The sequence below is a fragment of the Branchiostoma lanceolatum genome, chromosome 8 (assembly GCF_035083965.1).
Source record: "Branchiostoma lanceolatum isolate klBraLanc5 chromosome 8, klBraLanc5.hap2, whole genome shotgun sequence".
NCBI classification, from domain to species: Eukaryota; Metazoa; Chordata; class Leptocardii; order Amphioxiformes; family Branchiostomatidae; genus Branchiostoma; species Branchiostoma lanceolatum.
In genome coordinates this window covers 2,419,228-2,439,724 of record NC_089729.1, presented here as the reverse complement: position 1 = coordinate 2,439,724, position 20,497 = coordinate 2,419,228, and the positions used below count along the sequence as shown (strand labels likewise).

The window sequence follows — 20,497 nt, the reverse complement described above, 5'->3', positions numbered from 1 at the left end:
CCCCCCCCCCACACATGACAGGCTGTTATTGTAACCTTGGAGCGGTTACAAACATGTCAATACAGTCATGACATAGCGGCCCGCGGGACTGTAGCGTCATTCTCACCCAGCCTACAGCTACTCTACGCTTCTCACTTTGGGATACAACTTATAACTCCACAACTCTTATCGGTAGGTCTACTTTTTGCCTTCTTATGGTCAAAACTCGGGATTAACTTGTAGAGTTTTTAATAGTCATTATCAGTGGTCTGAATGGTGTTATGTGCCCTGCTCGTCCGGTTGCAGCTTTGCCCGAAGGTAATGCTGTTCCTACAATCTATCATCCGGCTAATTTTACATTTCGTCCAGACGTTTTAACTCACGTATTCTGGCATGTTTACACCGCCTGTTACCGGCCACTTTTACGTTCGAGGGGCCTGACCTAAAGTTTGCCGTTCTTATTATCGATGGAGAGTGCTTCAGGCAGCGGGGATGAATGGAACACGGCGTCGGCACGTGTCGGGGTGTCGGAATACCGATTTACGCGTGAAATACAACAGGAAAGGGGCTGACCAACTGTTGTGTATCATCTGGTAGAATCTAATGCTAAAATAGGGGCAGAATTTTTGGCGAATAAGCGAGTAATTCGTTCGCTGGCGCCTCGCCAAACATAAAAGATTACATCATGTCCTGATTCGCGCCCCGATCAAAAGTTCAGAACCAAGCACTCTGCACTTCTCTTATCAGCAGTTCTCAGCCGTAAATCGTGTCCCGTAGTTGACTCGGCATTGCTCCTGTGTGAGTAACCCTCATTTATTTGTTCCGACTCGCACAAAACGCGCCCAGGAAATGGACGTTTACATTTCCGAGTGTGGCAACTAGCTCGGATTGCCATCAGTCAGTACCGGGCTGTAACGTTAGACTCAGATTCGCCGCGCTAAATTCCGCTTCTGGTCGAGTTGCAGTGAAAAGTCTGACGTGTCCTGACGTTTGCAGAGGCAGGTGGGGGCATCTGAAGTGCGTGTACTTACGTGAAAATCACATGAAGGTCGGCCGTACTTAGCCACGTACAACACAAGCGGCTGATATGATAAGCTTCAGTTCTCGGTGGGGGTTGGGCGTGTGTTTAGCCTAAAGTCACGAGCGTGTTGGTGGTGAATTCTTACTCTGGCACGTTTGCCCGTATCCCACTGAAAATTTGTTTGAGAAATCTGTAAAAGGAATCAGGTTTTTGTGGCTTTGAACGAGCCTGTAGTCTGTATCACATTGTACAGTCACGTTTCCGAGACGCTGTTTCTATTACGACGGAACAAAGACTCGCCGGTATCGGTGGCGACATGCACAACACTTTAGTTACCAACCGAGTGGGCGGACATATATAGAACTCCACGCCGATATTCCGAGATACTACCATAACAATGGCTTCTTTAGAAGCTCAGAGTATCCCGTGTGTTATATATGGGTTTCCCTGCCTTAAAAACAGACGGACAAACAAATCCGATACACGGCACCCGGTCTACTGTTACCGACATATCAGAACAACCAACAATAGACAGCATAACAACGGGTTCGGAATATGCTAGCATTATGATTTAATAGGAAATGATGGGCCAACAATGTAGCTATGAATTATTTCTAACCGTCCTCATATCTTATTCATGGTTGCAAACAGATCCGGACATTGACAGATATAAGCGTGTTATGTACGCTTGGCCGAGAAAACGTACAATGAAGACACACATCGACATGTTTGTGTATAAACACGGGAATAAGATCTACGGTACAAAAGCACCATCAGAGATACTCTAAACATGTCTAGAAAAGGAATTTAGCCTCATTTTCTTCAAATTGATGAATCTAACGCGATTTTAACGGTGCTTTATTGTATGGTAACTTGGCTTCGGCCTCGGCGTGGTGGTTTGTGTACAGACGTCGCCATGGTAACACAGCTGATTGGTTCGAACAAGATGGCGGCCGAGGGGAATTTTATGAGTAACGCTGATCGATTTCTGAAGTTCAATTGCAAACTTGGCTCGCACATAGCGTATTTTGTACCCATAACTTTACGTCTTTCCATTGATATGATACATATTAACAACGTAAATCCCCAACTACAACTAATCAATAATATTTTATATTTTTCATCGCCCGTTTAATTGATCGAAACGGTGCGTGTCCTGAACCAAGATGGCGGCGTGTTAGCCCGGACTCGTGGTAGCCATGGTGACAGATTGTCGTTCTTATCGCTTTACGGTGTGTACAGGACGGGTATTATCGCCGGACGGTTTACCGTGTTTACAGGGCCGACATTACGGTTTAACGTGTTTACATACTGCTCGAAATGGCCTCAGATCCAGGCAGATGCGTACAGCGATTTTTCGGTATTTTTGGTGGATTCAGGCGGATTCGACAAGGAATCCGTAATATATCCTAACATCGGACACGGTGATCCGGAACCTAAGATCAGACAAAATCGGAAGATAAAGATTTCGGACAGATACGGGGCAGCACAGGGCCGACATTGTCGGCTGTATGTTTGTCTGTAGCGGTGTGCTGGGCGGGTTAGTGACGTCTTAACTCAAAGGTTAGCGTTTTCTCTGTTTGGTTAGGAGGACGCTGATTGGCGGTAATTAATTACTAATGACAAATACTCTCTATCTGTTATCGACATTCCGGCTCAGCTGGGCGGTAGTTCGCTTGTTGTTAATGACAAGTCACAGACCGATGGTGGAGGGAAGATTCCAAGGTTTTGTGTTTGTCGACAGGATGTTACTTTAGAAAGACTTGAAAGTCATAGAAAAATTAGAATGGTCTGGTATCTCCTCTCAAAATCTACTTTTTCATTTGTAGCTGTACAAGTTTGTCCATGAACTGTTTTAATTCTTTTGAACATCAGTTGTACCTGAGACGTTGAAATTGGCTTAATGATCGATTACGTTTGCTAAAACTCCAGAAGGGATTGCGAACAAAATAGACAGAAGGAAAAACTAGAGATTCGGTTATTATGTACTTTCCTGATACTACTTGAACGAGATCCAAATTTATTGTTACAAAACAATCGAAAATATATCGCATACGAATGTGTCCGAAGATTTAGTGTCCGTTACAAAGTTACTCTTGTTTAATAAGATGTCTAACACGTCGTCCCGACAACCCGCACAGTTTGTAAACCATATTCACGAGCCCGGCCTATTCCAACAAAGGGGAGACTTTGTTCGCCTATAGATGGGTTAATAGAAAATTCAGGTTTGTTATTGTCGCTCGCCCAAACATCGGCTTATGCCCTGTTCTCCCCTAACAACGCATGGAGTGGCATGTATTGGCAACTAGACGAACTCAACAACTTCCCAATCAAACCCAAGCCAACAAATCTCAGACATTCATGTTCTTGTGAAAATGTGATATGAAATGCCAAACTATTTAGCTTTGCTTTGTATCCAAAAACAGTAACGAATGTGAAAAAGTATTGAGGCATCAGAAAGAACATTGCAAAGTTTCTGTCGACCCGCGCGACCAGTTTTCCCCCGGGGCTTAAAGATACGTTTCGTGCCGTTTCCAAGACGAGCCCGTCCAGTAAAACAACCCGTCCTCAAGAATCTTGGTCTGTCTGAGAACGTTACGAACCTTTTATTTGCTGTTATGACAGCTGTTTTTCCTCAGATCTTCGCACGAAGAAGTAAATCTTATATTTTCTATCGACTGAATGTAAGAAAAATCCCTAACCCTACAAGTGCCAATTTCACTCGTGCAGAGATACAATCTGATGACCTAGCACTGCACGAAATGGCCTCGTATCCCGGCGTATACGTACAGGGATTCCTCCGGAAATATTCCATATCCCGGTACGGATTTAGCGTATCCGTTGAAACTAACGGATACGCTAAATCCGCACCGGGATATGGAATATTTCCGGAGGAATCCCTGTACGTATACGCCGGGATACGAGGCCATTTCGTGCAGTGTAGGGGCTTAAGTGTCTCATTAACCACATAATTATCACCTCCCCATAGGCAACACCCTCCATGGCGATTGTCTTCTATTTCTGCGTGCTTTGTGTTCATAATAACCCACTCAGACTGTATGACGTACGAGGATAATTACGTCATTACGTAGGTGGACACTTCTGGGTCTTCACGACAAGCGATGTCTTGAGTTGATAAGGATTAAAGAAAATAATTATCATGCCTTCCTTATAACTATGATAGTTGTAAAACCCTGTAATTTTGATGTTTGTTCGCTAAATAGAAATGCGTGGCTTCTTTCTTCTGTAACCTGAGAGGTGGCAAATTAGCTAAGCTGCTAATTAAGTGATCTTCGGTAATTAGAACAAGCAGATCTAGCAACAGAGAAAATAAACATGACGTAAACAGCCAGTGTTCCGTTAAGTTTTGTGAAGTGAAGATGCACGAAGTTACGCTGTTTTTCCATCAGTGCAGAAGTTTTTGTTTTGTCTCTGAACAAAATAATTTTTTCTGTAATACTTCATCCCTGCTTAAGTTCTATTCTTTATTTCAACTTAAACTGAAATGCAGGGGACTCATACATTCTAATATTGTATTTAGATAGACAATAATTATGATATATACCTTCTTTGGATAGTAACGCCATTGGCAACATAACAACAGTACTATACGAACATGAGTCAAGGCATTGCGTCATCATAAGTAGTTGCTATGACAACGTCACGTGCCGTTTTATTATAAAGGAAACACCGTGCGATATGGCAACACAAATGCGCCTCGTTATTATCACCCCAAACTATTGTATACGACATAAAGCTACCATGCATATTCAAAATCGGGCGTTTACGCAATGAAATGCTTCGAAACATAACACCTTGAGATGACAACCTAGATATGCGTTTCTGTTTTCTTCTTTCAAGTTAGCCACGAAAATAAGACTTTTATTTCATGAGACAAAGATTCCTTGGGGTGCAACCCTGCCTAGTAAGATCTTTGAGCTGGTTTCTTCTAATGATAAACCGCGTGGATCTGGAGCCGGGCTTGTCCTTAATCTTGCTACGCCTTGTTGCCATGACGACCAAACGATACTGATGGCTTCATAAGCCGTTTCCATAAAATCAAATGGAGCAAAGCATTTCCCCAACACCTGAGCCCACACGTGAAATTGAACGGACACTTATTTGTCTTTTGTATTCGTATCGTTTAAGGTATATGTATCTGGTAACTATATTTGCAAGCATTTGCTTTTTAAATGTACTATATTATATCATACTTCGTCTTAATCTTCACTTAAACATAATATCCCGTTTGTTTGTTTGTTCAGTTAACTATATTTTGAGTACATGTATCTAAAAAAAACACGACAAATGTTTAAAACGTCTGTAATTTTCAAACATTTGTCAAGTGGTTTAGATTCAATATCATCATTCCTTCCTGGATGTCTGGCCTTCCTATACGTTTTTGCTTGCTTGTTTTTTTGTTTACTAAACCTGTTGTTGTTGTTGTTTGCTGTTGCCAGGTCGAGGCACGATGGAATACTACGGCTCCACCATCACCTCCACCTACACGCGGCCTCGCGTGGGGGACGGGACGCGCTTCCTGCCGCACATCTCCACCATGGCGGCCTCCTACAAGTCCCACACCGGCCCGCACGTCATCTCCCACTCCCTCAGCCTGCCCTGGAGGCCAAGCACGTACTACAAGGTAGGAACACGTCAGAGTCTAACCCTAACACGTACTACAAGGTAGGAACACGTCAGAGTCTAACCCTAACACGTACTACAAGGTAGGAACACGTCAGAGTCAAACCCTAACACGTACTACAAGGTAGAAACACAACAAACTCGAACTCTAACTCTAGCCCTACAAGTCTCACACCGGCCCACATGTCATCTCCCACGCCCCCCAGTCTGCCATGGAGGCCAAGCACGTACTACAAGGTAGGAACACGTCAGAGTCTAACCCTAACACGTACTACAAGGTAGGAACACATCAGACTCTAACCCTAACACGTACTACAAGGTAGGGACACAACAAACTCGAACTCGTACTACAAGGTAGGAACACATCAGAGTCTAACCCTAACACGTACTACAAGGTAGGGACACAACAAACTCGAACTCGTACTACAAGGTAGGAACACATCAGAGTCTAACCCTAACACGTACTACAAGGTAGGAACACGTCAGAGTCTAACCCTAACACGTACGACAAGGTAGGAACACATCAGACTCTAACCCTAACACGTACTACAAGGTAGGGACACAACAAACTCGAACTCGTACTACAAGGTAGGAACACATCAGAGTCTAACACTAACACGTACTACAAGGTAGGAACACGTCAGAGTCTAACCCTAACACGTACTACAAGGTAGGAACACGTCAGAGTCAAACCCTAACACGTACTACAAGGTAGGAACACAACAAACTCGAACTCTAACTCTAGCCCTACAAGCCCCACATCGGCCCGCATGTCATCTCTCACTCCCTCAGCCTGCCATGGAGGCCAAGCACGTACTACAAGGTAGGAACACATCAGAGTCTAACCCTAACACGTACTACAAGGTAGGAACACATCAGACTCTAACCCTAACACGTACTACAAGGTAGGGACACAACAAACTCGAACTCGTACTACAAGGTAGGAACACATCAGACTCTAACTCTAACCAAGGACATTATATAGGAATATAATGTCCTTGCTCTAACCAAGGAGGTTGAAGTTTTAACACGAACACGAAGATTACTTGGTTGAGTCGCTAAAGACATCACAGATCTGGAATTAGGCTGAAATTGGAACTTGTTTTGGGCAAATCCACCGGTCGGTTAAAATTTTAACCTCCTTGCTCTAACCCCACAAGTCTCACATCGGCCCACATGTCATCTCCCGCGCCCTCAGTCTGCCATGGAGGCCAAGCACGTACTACAAGGCAGGAATACGGTAGACTCTTACTCTAACCCTAACTCTAACTCTCACTCTTACTCTAGCACGTACTACAAGGTATACACTCATCGGATTCGAACGCCAACTGTAACGGAAGGAAAACATCCATTCGTTCATTCATTCATTCATTCATTTTCATTCATTCATTCATTTTCATTCATTCATTCATTCATTCATTTATTCATTCACTGTGTACACGCTACTGTCATTTCTAAGGAATGCAAGCTACGAATGTCACATTTGGCTGTGGTGCCATGACATCTTTGTGGTGGTCTTTCCGTAATTGTCGTCAGCGGTGTTGTTGACGGCTCTGGGTCGCACGTGAGTTCGGTGCATGTCGCTTGAACAACTCGGCAAGAGTTTCTCGTGGGAAAAGATTAAACCACTACCAATGCTATGTGCTTTTGCCGGATGTGACGGATTCTTCTGCCATTGCTCGCTCAACTGGACCGCCTTGGTGTATAATCTCTTAGCTCATCTATCAGGGGCAAGACAGTATCCAATTAAGCAAAGGCCAAACACTACCCTTTGGATACTGGGTTGCCGCCGGTAGATCTGCTTGAAGGTTACTTGGTCGAGTCGCTAAAGACATCACAGGACTGGAATTTGGCTAAAAATTGGAACTTGTTTGGGGAAGAAATCCATCGATCGGTTTCTTACTTTGGTGCTAATATTTTCCATTCGAGCATTGAGGGTCGAAACTCTCTTACGTGACGTAATTACACCAGATCGCCCTATATTCAGAAAATCTTCGAGGCACTTGACGTAGAACATCATGAAAAAAAATCTGCTGTTTTCAAATCAGGCGATTTCAATTTTTTTCTGTTCAATGGTTGTTGGAGATGGGTTGATTTCTTTCATATTCACAAGTATCGAGTTGTGGTAGGCTTTCTAACGTTTTCCGCTCAAAAATTACTCTCTCCCAATGGTTTTACAACCGTGGTGTTGGATATGTCCTCCTCCTCAGTCTAGCGGGGATTGGTCCGTTCTGTCCTGCCGCACTTTCAGATCGCCCAGGGCAATTCTGACTGGTTCACATTGCACTGCAGCTATAGGTGTCGCTGCTAACAGATGCGGTCCTAAAAGTACTTGGTACTGGATGTTTTAGTAACAGGGGTTGACCCGTTCTGCCCTGCCGCGGTTTCAGGTCGCCTCGGCGCGGCCCCAGCTGCAGCCCCTTACGGCGAGCCTGCCCGCCGAGAGGCCGGCCTGCTCCTGCTCGTGCGACGGCTCGTGCTGCGTCAAAAAGAACACGTCCTCGGAAATCGTCAAGAGCCTGTTCCCGGTAGAGCATGATGATATACTTGTCGTGCCGTTGGTGTCACGTGCACCGCGAATCTGGCTCCAGGCACCGCCGATTTTTTGAGCAAGGCCTAGGAGAACGCACCGTTTTAATTTTACAGGGTTCAGCATGGCTTCGCGTTTATTTCAATAGCTGGCGCTTGCAGGAAAAATGAACTATGGGTTCATCTTCTGTGTGTGTCTTGTGTCGTTATGTTTCTGTGTGTGAGTGTCAGTGGTTGTAACGCAATTTTGCGGGTGTCTTCTTGGTTTAAGCAGTTCGCTTTGCTGGTGTAAGACACCACGGAATACAGCTTTGCATTAGTCTAGAATCTTTATTTGCAACAGGCAACAACTCACAGCTTTTGATGTCAGTCTCTTTTTATGGGTATGGGAAAAGCTTGCACGTGTACATAGAGAGTTCATGCCTCATTCGTTGTCGCATTTTGTCTCATCATTAGTGCGGTTGATAAGATGATAAAAACGTCTTGACAGACTATCCTATCATTCCTTCTGCTCATCTCACATTGACTAACAATCCTTGGAATCATTCCTCAATTCTAACCTACGTCCAGACGTAGAACCAATCGTTAACCTTTGGGAAGAAATTACAGACGAACAGAAATATCATCATAATCTTCATTATTCTAGATATCAACAATCAAATGAAAAAGGAGAAAACCCGATCTGTTTCCGAATGCATTTCCGTACCAAATCATACGTTGAGAATATAGATACAGCCAGTGAAAGATATTCTTTTCAATAAGCTAAGTATGATCAGAATGACAAAGCCCTTCGTACGCAGCGAAGTCTTTTAACCGAGCCTGCGTTTCGGTGAACGTCTGTCAGGTCAAAACTAACTGGTTCTACTTCGAACTGCAGCTAGGTGTCGTTGCTACAGTGTGAAGAATGCGGTCCCAATTACGTGACTGACTTTGTATCCCCCCTCATCATGATGAAAATCTTACAAAACCGTTTTGATTTTTGCATCATGAACGAAGCCTAAGTTTAAGAAGCAACCCAACTGTCTTGAGATGAAATAGATAGATAAATAAATGGAGACAAGCTGACGTTTTCCTTTCCGTCCCCTCCTCAGGTGTCTCAGACGCACCCCACCCTGCAGCCGCTGAGTAAGAGTCTACCGGAGAATGTCCGACTGGAGGGGATCGGGACCTACAAGCTGACCAGCTCCCTGCCTGCCGCCCGCTCCGCGCTCTTCACACGGTAGGTTCACAGATAAGGATGGTGTGTGACGGTTACAGGTTGTTTGTGACGGTTACAGGTTGTTTCGCTACATTGTCAGTTCGCTACAGTACTTTTCGCTACATGGCACAAAGTCCTTTCGCTACACGGTATAAGCTCTTTCGCTACGTGGTTAGTTGTTTCACTACATTCAAATATTATTTCTCTAGATAGACTTGTAACAGTAGAAATGGTTTTAGTACAAACACGTACGTATTGTCAATGAATGGAATTGGACATCCGCGAAAAATCTTTTGGCCGCATGACGGTGTGAGCCCGAAGATTTTGATACGGAGGGCGGTCACGTGTAGATGTACGTACGTACGTTCACAGATAAGGATGGTTTGGTTTGGTTATTAGATCTCCATTAGTGATACATCACCAGGATTCTTCCTGGAGTCCATTTGAAAATTATAAAAATTATAGCAACGGAAATATACAGCGAATTATATACAATGAACAGAAAACTAACATAAGTCGAACTCAGATAAATGACAAGTCAAGGTCAAATAAGATGAATCAAATGTACAGGAAACTATATAAACAAAAGGTAACGTTACATTTGAAATTAACAGAAAACTTGATAGGATAAAGGAAACTCAAAGTCGGAGAGCTGTATGACATATCTTTGATACAAGCAATCAATATGGCATCTCCCTCTCACAAGGTTTACTGGTTGAATTACTCCTTTAGCCGTTGTATAACAGCATAACATAGCCTAGCCGCTCAAAACTGCCTTGAATGTTTCCCAAAGCACTGGTCGCTCTATGTAAGGACAGAACGCGAAGGAAACCATCATAATAATCACTAGAAGAGCATGCTAAACTGTCCAAGATTGAATATTCCAAATTCTTATTAATAACTAGTCCTCTCAATCTTCATAACAGGTGATTAGGGAAGACGATGTTTGCATCCACCAGTATATGTTGATTTCTCTTTGACTTTAGATTCAAACACATTCTTAGGTTGCTAACTTTTATCCCCTGACCCCCGTACACACAGGTACACCCCCGATGACTGGTTTAAGTCGAACTACGCGAACTACAAGCAGAGCGACTCGACCCGGAACAGCGCCGAGAGGCTGAGGATGGACACCGCGCGCATGGTGCACGATGAGGATCAAAGGACCAACCGTACTCAGGTGGGCACACGTGTGGGGATGGGAGGGGTGGGGGGTTAGGGATCTAGAAGGGGGGTTATGGGGGCTGTCTAAACGGGTTGAGGTAGAGTATTAGTTTAGATTGGGATTAAGGCTGTGGTAGTTATTCCTCTACCATAATCTTTTTACCTCCTTATCATTTAGTACATGTCAATCATTTAGTAGATTTTAATGATTTATCACTTATTAATCATTTAGTAATCATTAATCATTTAGGATCTATTAATCATGAATACCTATTTATCATTTGATACCTATTTATCATTTGATACCTATTTATCGTTTGATGCCTATTTATCGTTTGATACCTATTTATCATTTGATACCTATTTATCATTTGATACCAAACATCATTTAGTGCCTATTTATCATTTGATACTTATTTATCATTTGATACCTATTCATCATTTGATACCTATTTATGGTTTGATACCTATTTATCGTTTGATACCAAACATCATTTAGTGCCTATTTATCATTTGATACCTATTTATCATTTGATACCTATTTATCGTTTGATACCTATTTATCAGTTGATACCTATTTATCGTTTGATACCTATTTATCGTTTGATACCTATTTATCGTTTGATACCTATTTGTCATTTAATACCTATTTATAATTTAGTACCTATTTATCATTTTGTATTTCTTCTGTATTATCATTTCATTAACACCCTTTTTTCATTTCTTAGTTCGTACATAACCGCGAAGAACACCAAACCCCTCGGCAGGCCGTTCTAACCGACCCGTTCGCTTCTCCCTTCTCTTTCTCCTTTCTAGGAAGTTTCCTCCAAGGCGATGGGCGAGCGTGTGTCCGATATCCACTTCTGGAAGAACGAACTGAACCAGGAGATCGAACAGCAAGTGGCGGAAACGAACCTTCTTACTGAGGTGGGTGTGTCTTCAGTAGTGTAACGGTAATGTCTCCTTAAAACCACAGGAGGTGTCTTCCAAGGCGATGGGCGAGCGGGTCTCGGACATCCATTTCTGGAAGAGGGAACTGAATCACGAGATCGAGGCGCAAGTCGCCGAGACCAACAACCTGGTGGAGGTAGTACACGCATGTTTGCGTTCACGTGATTGTGACGTCATGTAGCTATGGCGGCCATGTTGGAAGGTTAAAGACGCAAGCCGAATCATGTGGAAAACATAAAAAACTTTTTAAGTTAATCTACCTCTGTGAGCAGAATACGATAAATTGCTCCTTATCCAGAGCTATCACACATTCTAAATGACACCTCACCATGCAGAACTGTATAACCTAAAACATGGCGGCTATACAAAAGGGGTCAGGGGTGGGGCTTGTACATATGGGTTGTATATATTGTATACGTGTATCATATAAAAATTCAGTATTGGATTTGACTTGGAAATAATCTAAAACTATGCCAATTAATTTTTGTATGCATAATTGGATGAGCTGGTAATGGAAATTTATGACATGTCGACAAGGGTTAGACATCCCGGTAGTGAGATATGCAAGGTTACAGTACTAGTTTATCAGGCAACTTGGTGACATCTGGAAACAGTCAGACGTTCTAGTGTACTCTAGTCACTGACACAAGCCAGCGGATGCTAACTGAAACGTCTGACCGTTTCCGACTTTTATCCGATTGTTTGAGTGACTGTTTCCTTGCGAATTTTTGTAATCTCTTCTAAGTTACTAGCCTCCTTCGCAGACTTCCTATAACGACGGCGTATATATTGGAGGGGGGGGGGGCAAAGTTCTCTAATGCCGGCAAGGGAGTTGTGTAGCCAAGGGAGTTGTGTACTTGTCTTTGTTGTGTACGTGTCTTGTGTAGCCGAGGGACGACCGCCGTTTATATCCAGTCTGCTTCAAGTGGGGCCCAGCAAAGGAAAGGTGGTTAAGCGGTCGTCCCTTGGCTACACAACTCCCTTGGCTACACAACTCCCTTGCCGGCATTAGAGAACCTTGCCCCCCCCCTCCCATATATACGCCGCCGTTATAGGAAGTCTGCTGCGAAGGCGGCTACTAAGTTACGATGTTTATCCTGAGCGTCTGCAGCCTTAGACCCCCCTAACCCTCGTCCCTTCCCTCCCCCAGGTGAAGAAGCGCCTTGAGCGCGCCCTGGCGGAGACGGAGTCGCCCCTGCAGGTGGCGCAGGAGTGCCTGTACCACCGCGAGAAGCGGCAGGGCATCGACCTCGTGCACGACGGCGTCGAGAGGGAGCTGCTGTCGGTGGGTGACTTTCTCTATATTTTCCTTAGTGGCTAAGGCCATGTTGATTTGAGTATATGTGGCTGTGTCGCTCACCTGACATGCACGCTACCGGAAAAGGTCGCAGTCCTAAAGCTGGCGTCACAATTCATGCGAGTGTCGGCCGAATTTGTAGATCGACCGACACTCGCCGAATTTCAAAATCGCCCGAGCGCCGACCGTATTTTCCAATGAAAATCTCGGGTAACGTCCGTGGAACACTAAAAACTAAAAATCGCCTATGAGATGGTACCATCTCTTGGACATGGACGAAGTCAGAATCGACTAACCTGGTAATAGGCCAATATTTGGATCAACTTTGATTTCTAAAAATCGCCCGAAGCCCGCGTAATCGACAGGACGTCGGGCGTACTTCGGCCGAAAATGCACATTTGAAGCTCGCCAACACGTCGGCCGAGCTGAATTTCTTATTCGTGACGCGGGCTTTAGGACAGGACGTTAAGCCGTGGTCCACTGTTCATTGTGCTTGTCGAAAAGAGCTAGGGGAATTTCCCCGGTACAATGAACCTGTAAATACTGTATATAACGTCTGTCTTCCTGTCACGACCAGTTGAAGATTAGCTCATCTGTTCATTGAGTTCATTTGAACTAAACTGGTTCGAAATCACTTTCCTTTCCTTTCCTATATGGATGAGATCCTCTCGGAAATCTCAAAACTGATGCGAGAGTGTGAATAAAAAAAGTTTGGCAATAATAAAAAGTTGCCTTCATTATGAAATCTACGTGGTCAGGAAAGTTGAACAAATTACTTAACACATTGGTTTACTAAATAATGGATTCTTCATTTTTGTTCTGTAACATCTTGCTTTTTTGACTTTGGCATTCAACGATCGATATTAGTATCCATTCTCCCAAATATCTTATCCATATAATCAAATCAAATAAAAATGGTCTTAGTGTCATATTCACCTGCACAAGATACGGTAGAGATTGCCACTCAAGAACTTGCTTTTACAGTCATCAAAGGAAGGTTTCAGGACTCAGGACGCATCGTCTTTTAAAACGGGAGGAGGCAGATCATGATGATTATTTTCTATGAACTAAAATACGGAATATCCTGTTCGAGGAATGGTTTTCCTCTTATTTTTCATGAACCGAAATACAGAGAATACCCAAATGGTCCCCGTACAAAGGCCTGCCCAAACTTAAGTCGTACACCCGAAGGACGCTTTCCAAAAACAAACACCAAAACTTTTCCCCTAAACCACCGTTCCAAGGTGAATTGCAGCGTACCTACGCCCATTCCGTATCCACAAACACAAACCTAAACAATCAAACTTGCCCGTCATTCTTTCGCAGACTCTGGCATGTTTGACTTTGGCGGTTGCTGTTTTTTCAGTGCCATCAAAAAGCACTATAGAACCCTTCCCCCCTCTTCTGTGTCAGGAGACCTGAAAACCAGCAGTAATAAACCGGCTCGCCTATTTAAGGCTGTGCACAGTACGTGAGTGTTTAAAGGGGGTGGGGGGTCCGCGTGTTTGATAGGAAAACAATCCAACAATGGAGAACCAACAAACCTTTGTGTTCTTAACAAACAGTCTTATCAGAAATGTCACGTTCTTAGCTTTGACCAAAGGCGTGCGTACAAGATTGAGTTGAACTTGAAGGGTGATAAATGCGCGCCTTGAGCTTAGGTGATAACTATGATTAGTTATGATACATAGACGTTTAAACGCATTTTGTGATGTTTAAGAATGCTAGATAACTTAAAACCACCATTCAAAAGTGTTCCGTCCCCATAGTAACGTTTACTCTCCAGGGAGCTATATGATATTGGCTTTGTTTAGAAGCTTGCGTTTGCCAAATTTTCCACTTGATGCTGCACCATTAATCGTGAAGTTTAACGCACAAAACCACCTGACGTCTGCTTGGAGATTAGGTGCGACATGATCAGGGTCCGCCCCCCTCAGCGGGTGGTACATACCTGGTCAGCAGAAACTTTAAGTCAGCGGGGGGTTTCTTAAGATGTGAGGAAAACACTTGAGGAATGGTAGGTCCATAGGCACGGCGTACGCATGACGTCATCTCCAAGCAGATGTTGGGATGGAATACTGTTTTTCGGCTGTAGTGTTTTTCCCGCATGGAGTGTGTGAGTGTTCATAAATACAAATTATTTAGAGCGATATTAACTGCATCGGTGGTTCAGTGGTAGAATTCTCGCCTGCCACGCGGGAGGCCCGGGTTCGATTCCCGGCCGATGCAAGAAATATTTTTTGTTGAAAGTCAAACCCCAAAATCTTAGATTGTACTCCGAAGCACCCTTATAAATCAGTCCCCCTACGCTCCACGATACATCGGTCGCGAAGGGGTATCGTGGAGCGTAGGGGGCCTGATTTATGAGGGTGCTGCGAAGCAGTTCTAATCAGAATGATCACTTGTCCACTTGTCACAATAGTTATCTTACACTGTATCATCTGTATGTATACTGCCTCTTGTTGCAATTAGCAAATTTTTTGATTTACACTTGCATCTCCTTTTTTACAGGAAGTTGACGTCATCAAATCTTGCCAGGAGCGCATGCGCAGAGCCATCGAGAAGGCGAATGCCCAGCTTGCGTAAGTAATGACGTCATCGTGACATATTTCTTAATCGTCTTTCGACGACACAGCAACGTGATATGTTATTTGGTAAAGGTATATTAAAGTTACTGAAGAGTCTAGTACAAAGCCGTTATGCATCAAAGATACTATGCGGCACGAGGCTCCCCCTGTGGTTGTGCGATATTTACAAACCGTCATAGAGTCAAGGTGGACAACACAATCTAAACAGACCCGCCGACTGCCTTGGGCGGCTGCACTCAACTCGCGACACGGACACCGCAAACATGTAAACACAAACCCTGGAACAGGGGGACCTCTGTCTTAGTGAGCGTGCAATCTGTGAGGAGGGCGTTGTTTTGGGTAAAAGTTTTGATCTGTTTCTCCGTAATCCCCGCCGAACGGTCGATATGTTTAGTCCCGCGACATTCCGATACCCAAGCTGAGGTTCTTGTCTGTGAAAACAAAGGCAGGAGAAAGACTTGCGCGTCCCAGAAATACCCTCACGGCAAAGGTCACCTTTACACAGCTGATCCGATGCCTCTACAGATGTATAAACGGGCGGGTTAGGTTGTGGGGAGGTAGAAAAAACAAACTCTGTTCACAAAAACAAACGTAATGATGTTGCTACAACTCTCTGAGCCAAGTAAAGGTCGAAGGTCACGGTCGTATCCTAGGAACGGGACGCCGTGAAACATTAGCCAAACATGGCCAAGACCAAGCCAAATATGTTCAAACCATTAATCTCAAACTATATCGTTCTAGGAGTGGAAATGAATTGAACGATCCGCAGTAACAGGAAAATATGATGTTACGGGGTGGGACTGTGACTGTGACTGTTGTTGCCGTTTTGGGTGACTTAACAGAGAAAATGTCGTCTGAAAGGCGAGTCCGTCTCGCGTTACGGTTTGAAGGTCACACTTGACACTTGAGTAACCAAGATGGCGGCCGGGGTTCCTCTCGCGCGCGGTAACTACAACAGAAGCGGTCGCCATGGAGACGACTGTGGGGAGGGGGGCGGATGTATGATAAACTATGTTTGCCTAGTAGTAAGAAAATATTGAGTCTTCGTTTCAAAATTGATAGCAAGCGTGCTTGGAACCAGTATCATAAAAACATGAGAGTTTGAATTGAAGACGCAACTTGCTGAAACGTAAGGTTGCGAGCAAAATAATGGGCGAGGACCTGAGTGCATTCTAATGTTTCCTACAATTCTAAAGAATCATTCAACTACAGTTGGCACGCAAATTCTGAATAGGAAATGACCCAGAATTTATAGAAAAGGAGAAAGTTGTGACCTAGCATTATCACATTCATAAACTGAACACAGGGGCATTCGTCACAGACAGTACTAATACTACAAGGGGAACACATACGTATAGCCTTGCTTTGTCATGGCTCTAATAGGCTCATCATTACCCTCAATAAAATCATCATTACCCAAATAGACGTCTTATGGTCAGGGAATGACGCGTGTTTTATTTACACACATTTTCGACTTACCTACCTGTCGCACACCTGTGTGGACAGGTAAGGTTTACCTGCTGACAGGTAGCGTCATGACCACACCCTGTACACACACGGCACTTAGGACAGGTGTTCTTTCATTATACACACACGTCAGGCGGGGTCCTTAGATAAACTTTTACTGCTGTTAGTAAACGTCACGAGGGGGGAGGGGGGCGTGACCGGTACGGGCATCCGATTTAGCACAATCTTAATCAAAACATTTTCGAACAGACAGAAACTTTATTGTTCATAAATTACAGTTTATACTACAGACTTTATACATGTAGGTTGCATAGACATAGTAGAGGAATTACCCAATGTAACATGAAATCTTACCCTAACTTTGACAGCAAATGTTACGTCATTTACTGTCAACATGAGCAATCGTTCGGGACTTTACGCCCCCCCCCGCCCTAAACAAGGCAGCAAGTGATATCATGATTTACCAGTTAGTATTAATGATTGACAGATCTCACCTGTTTGAGTGACAGGTAATAATCACAATCATGATTGTCACGTACCTGTAATTACGGTCATTTTCGCTAATCAGGCTTGCTAATTGTTGGGTTAATAAGCTACAGCAGTGGGCGTCCTTGGCTGCCTTGGTTACGGGCAATACAGAGATACCATAAAGTAGCTTGTGTCAATATTTTGCAAAGGTCAACTCCTCACCTTTATCGTTGCCCATCTCTAGATGAGTCTTGACATAACCACTGCAGGAAAAATGTTGCCTGTTCCTCCTCTTGTTCACTATTTTGCTACCCCGTATGTATTTCTTATTCAACACCTTTTAACAGAACTGTATTGTCCTGTTTAAAAGAGGTCTAAGTCACTGACACAAGGAAACAAGAGCGGGACAAAAAAACAAATCGTAGATAAAGAGAGTAATGTTTTTTTGGTAGTTGCAGGACCGACACTTGTTACAAGGGGTCGCTCGTGACTAACCGTTACCCTTTTCTCTTCCCATTAGAAACAACCGCGCGGCCCAGCACGAGCTGGAGCGTGACGTCAGCGACAAGCACGTGGCCCACCGCATCGACGACTACTGCCACCAGCTGAGGAACAGCTCCGAGGGCATCGCCTACCACAGGGGCGTGGAGAAGGTGGACGCCACGTAAGTACCGCTCAATAGCGCCGCCTGCGGAGAGGTATTTGCACGCCAGCTTTCATATTCTATCGGTCTCTCTGTTCTTGATCTTGTTCCTTCTTGTAGCTGCCTGGCAGGTCTTTCTCTCTTGGTTTCTATCCTGCCTTTCCCCTCCCTTTTGTCCCTCCCTTTATGTCCTTGAATCTTTCTTCCGAGTTTTCTTTACCCTTTCTTTCCTTTTTTGACTTTGACTTTATTAGAATTGCGACGGTATAATACACGTGGGACACAGGCAGCTGTTGCTGGTGTCGTGACCCACACACGAAACAATACAAAACGTCTTAAAATCTTTGAGCGTGATCTGCTGGTAAAATAAATAGATAAGTTGATTGATTGATTGATTGATTGATTGCCCCCTGCAGTGTGACGGTGCCCGAGACCTGGGCCAAGTTCAGCGACAACAACATCCTGCGGTCCCAGTCGGAGCGCGCGGCCTCCGCAAAGCTGCGGGCCGACATCGAGGCTTTGCTGAACCAGTGCTCCAACGAGATGTGGGCGCACTTCAACAACGTCAACGTGGGCTTCTCCAACCGCATCTCCGAGACCATGGACGCCAAGAACAAGCTGCAGCAGCATCTGGCAAAGGTATGCAACCTGCCGTTTTATAATCTATATTGTGTACGCGTCTACTTACTGGCTTGAAAGTGTTGGTAGAAATCATTCTGAAGTTGCACTGTTATCTCCAACACAAAATTGGACAGATTTTTGCTAAGAACAAGATGCAGCAGCATCTGGCTAAGGTGCGTGGCCTGCCGTTGAACCACGCCTTTGCTTTCTAATCCCTCTTAAAGCTTTCTAGAAGAATTCACAAGTGAAACACTGCCGACTTGCCAGAGTTACGTCCTTGCATAGTTAGTTGGAAACAGCAAAAAAAGATCACACATTCAACAGTCAAAGGCAAAAAGGACTGGCTTGGGGACACCGAAAGAATTATGCTTTAGATATTCATCTACTGGAATGATTTATTTTCTAATGTACACGCTTCCTTGTCGTTGCTCACCTTGTTGATGTCTCCCCCCCCCTCCACAGACCCTCCAGGAGATCTTCCAGACTGAGCAGACCATCCTGCAGATTAAGAGGGCCATCGCGGATAAGGAGGCGCCCATGAAGGTGGCGCAGACCCGCCTGGACTCCCGGACACGCAGGCCCAACACCGAGCTGTGCAGGGACCCACCACAACACAGGTGAGCAGACAAACAAACAATCAAACACAAACTACCAAACACCGAAATGTGCAGGCCCCACCACAACACAGGTGAGCAGACAAACAAACAAACGTACCAACAGACAGACACCAAGCTGTGCAGGGACCCACCAAACACAGGCAAATAAAATAAAAAAAAGATAGATAAACACGAACTACTCATTAACAAGCTGTGCAGAGAACTACCAGTACACAGATAGACGTAAAAAGAAAGGTCTTCAGGCCCCAAGTAGATTCTGTAAGGTAGAGACAAGACCCACTTTTGATTCACTTAAATGTTAATCAAGCTTAAGTCATTGAATTCCATTAGTTACGTCTATCACGTAGAACGCAAAGATTAACGCATGTTTATTGTTCCCAGGCTGTTTTCTGAAGTCGGGCAGATCGCAGAGACCATCGAGACGCTGCACTTCCGCCTGCGACAGGCAGAGGACACTCTTCAGGTGAGTCGGCTTCTAAATCATCAATCTATCAATCAATCAATAAACCGACCAACAAGCCAACAAACCAACAAATCAATCGATGCCACCTATCCCGTCAGCTGCCCGTAGTAGATTTATTTTTCACCGATTGAAGTCAAGTACAATCAAGACTAGGGGGCCCAAACATACACGATTCAATCTCCCTCCAAAGAGCAATTCACCACTCAAAAATCACGAGCATAGCATGTCCAGAACAAGAGATGTCAAAACCGGAGGTTCCACGGCGGTACCCTAGAGAGCTAATAGGGTTTTTAAAATCTAATGGTTTCTACCCCTTGCCAACTCCTACCAACATACCAAATATCACAAAGATCTATGCACAACTTTTTGAGATACGCCGCTCACAAAGACAGACAAGCACGCGCACCCTAAAACACGAACCTCTTGGCGAACGAAAGAAATCAACCAATCCATCGATTCCGCCCATCGTGCCAGGTGCCTGTTGTACAGGATAGTTTGCCTCCCGATTTGAATCAAGTGCTCGCAAAAATCATGTATCAAGATTAGGAACAGAAGATGTGTTTCTGCTCGGGTATCATCTCTGATCATTGATTGATCATCTCCGGATGCCCTGAAGTAGAATATACTAGACTCTTTTGCCAACCAAGTATCAACCATGTCATCAACTACAGACTTTCAGTTATAGTTGTAGCTCAGAATATTCAGCTTACTCAGCAAATTCTTATACATTCGAAGCAGAGAATGTCTTTCTTATCTTGTTAACAATTTGAGAAGAGAAACATTTATGACGCAAGTTCATCATCAGAAATGCAGACATATCTGACGTTGAGGAGTCCCGCAGGAATAA

General features: G+C 44.2%; 1 protein-coding gene and 1 non-coding gene across 6 annotated transcripts in view; both read left to right on the top strand.

The window, feature by feature from the left end:
- Positions 1-20,497, top strand: part of LOC136440735 (tektin-3-like) — a 40,626-nt gene that overhangs the window by 18,051 nt on the left and 2,078 nt on the right. For 2 of the 5 annotated variants that reach the window (XM_066436838.1, XM_066436840.1), the window contains exons 2-11: positions 5,461-5,645; positions 9,265-9,392; positions 10,413-10,551; positions 11,352-11,462; positions 12,637-12,771; positions 15,295-15,365; positions 17,827-17,970; positions 18,366-18,588; positions 19,033-19,187; positions 19,569-19,650. In XM_066436838.1, the coding sequence (XP_066292935.1) occupies positions 5,461-5,645; positions 9,265-9,392; positions 10,413-10,551; positions 11,352-11,462; positions 12,637-12,771; positions 15,295-15,365; positions 17,827-17,970; positions 18,366-18,588; positions 19,033-19,187; positions 19,569-19,650 (1,373 nt within the window). Of the gene's footprint in view, positions 1-64; positions 172-5,460; positions 5,646-9,264; positions 9,393-10,412; positions 10,552-11,351; positions 11,463-11,511; positions 11,623-12,636; positions 12,772-15,294; positions 15,366-17,826; positions 17,971-18,365; positions 18,589-19,032; positions 19,188-19,568; positions 19,651-20,497 lie in introns of those variants that run through there. The other 3 variants (XM_066436837.1, XM_066436839.1, XM_066436841.1) reach the window with 2 other exon arrangements.
- On the top strand, positions 14,942-15,012 carry Trnag-gcc (transfer RNA glycine (anticodon GCC)). The gene has a single exon. It is a non-coding gene; the product is annotated as a tRNA-Gly (tRNA).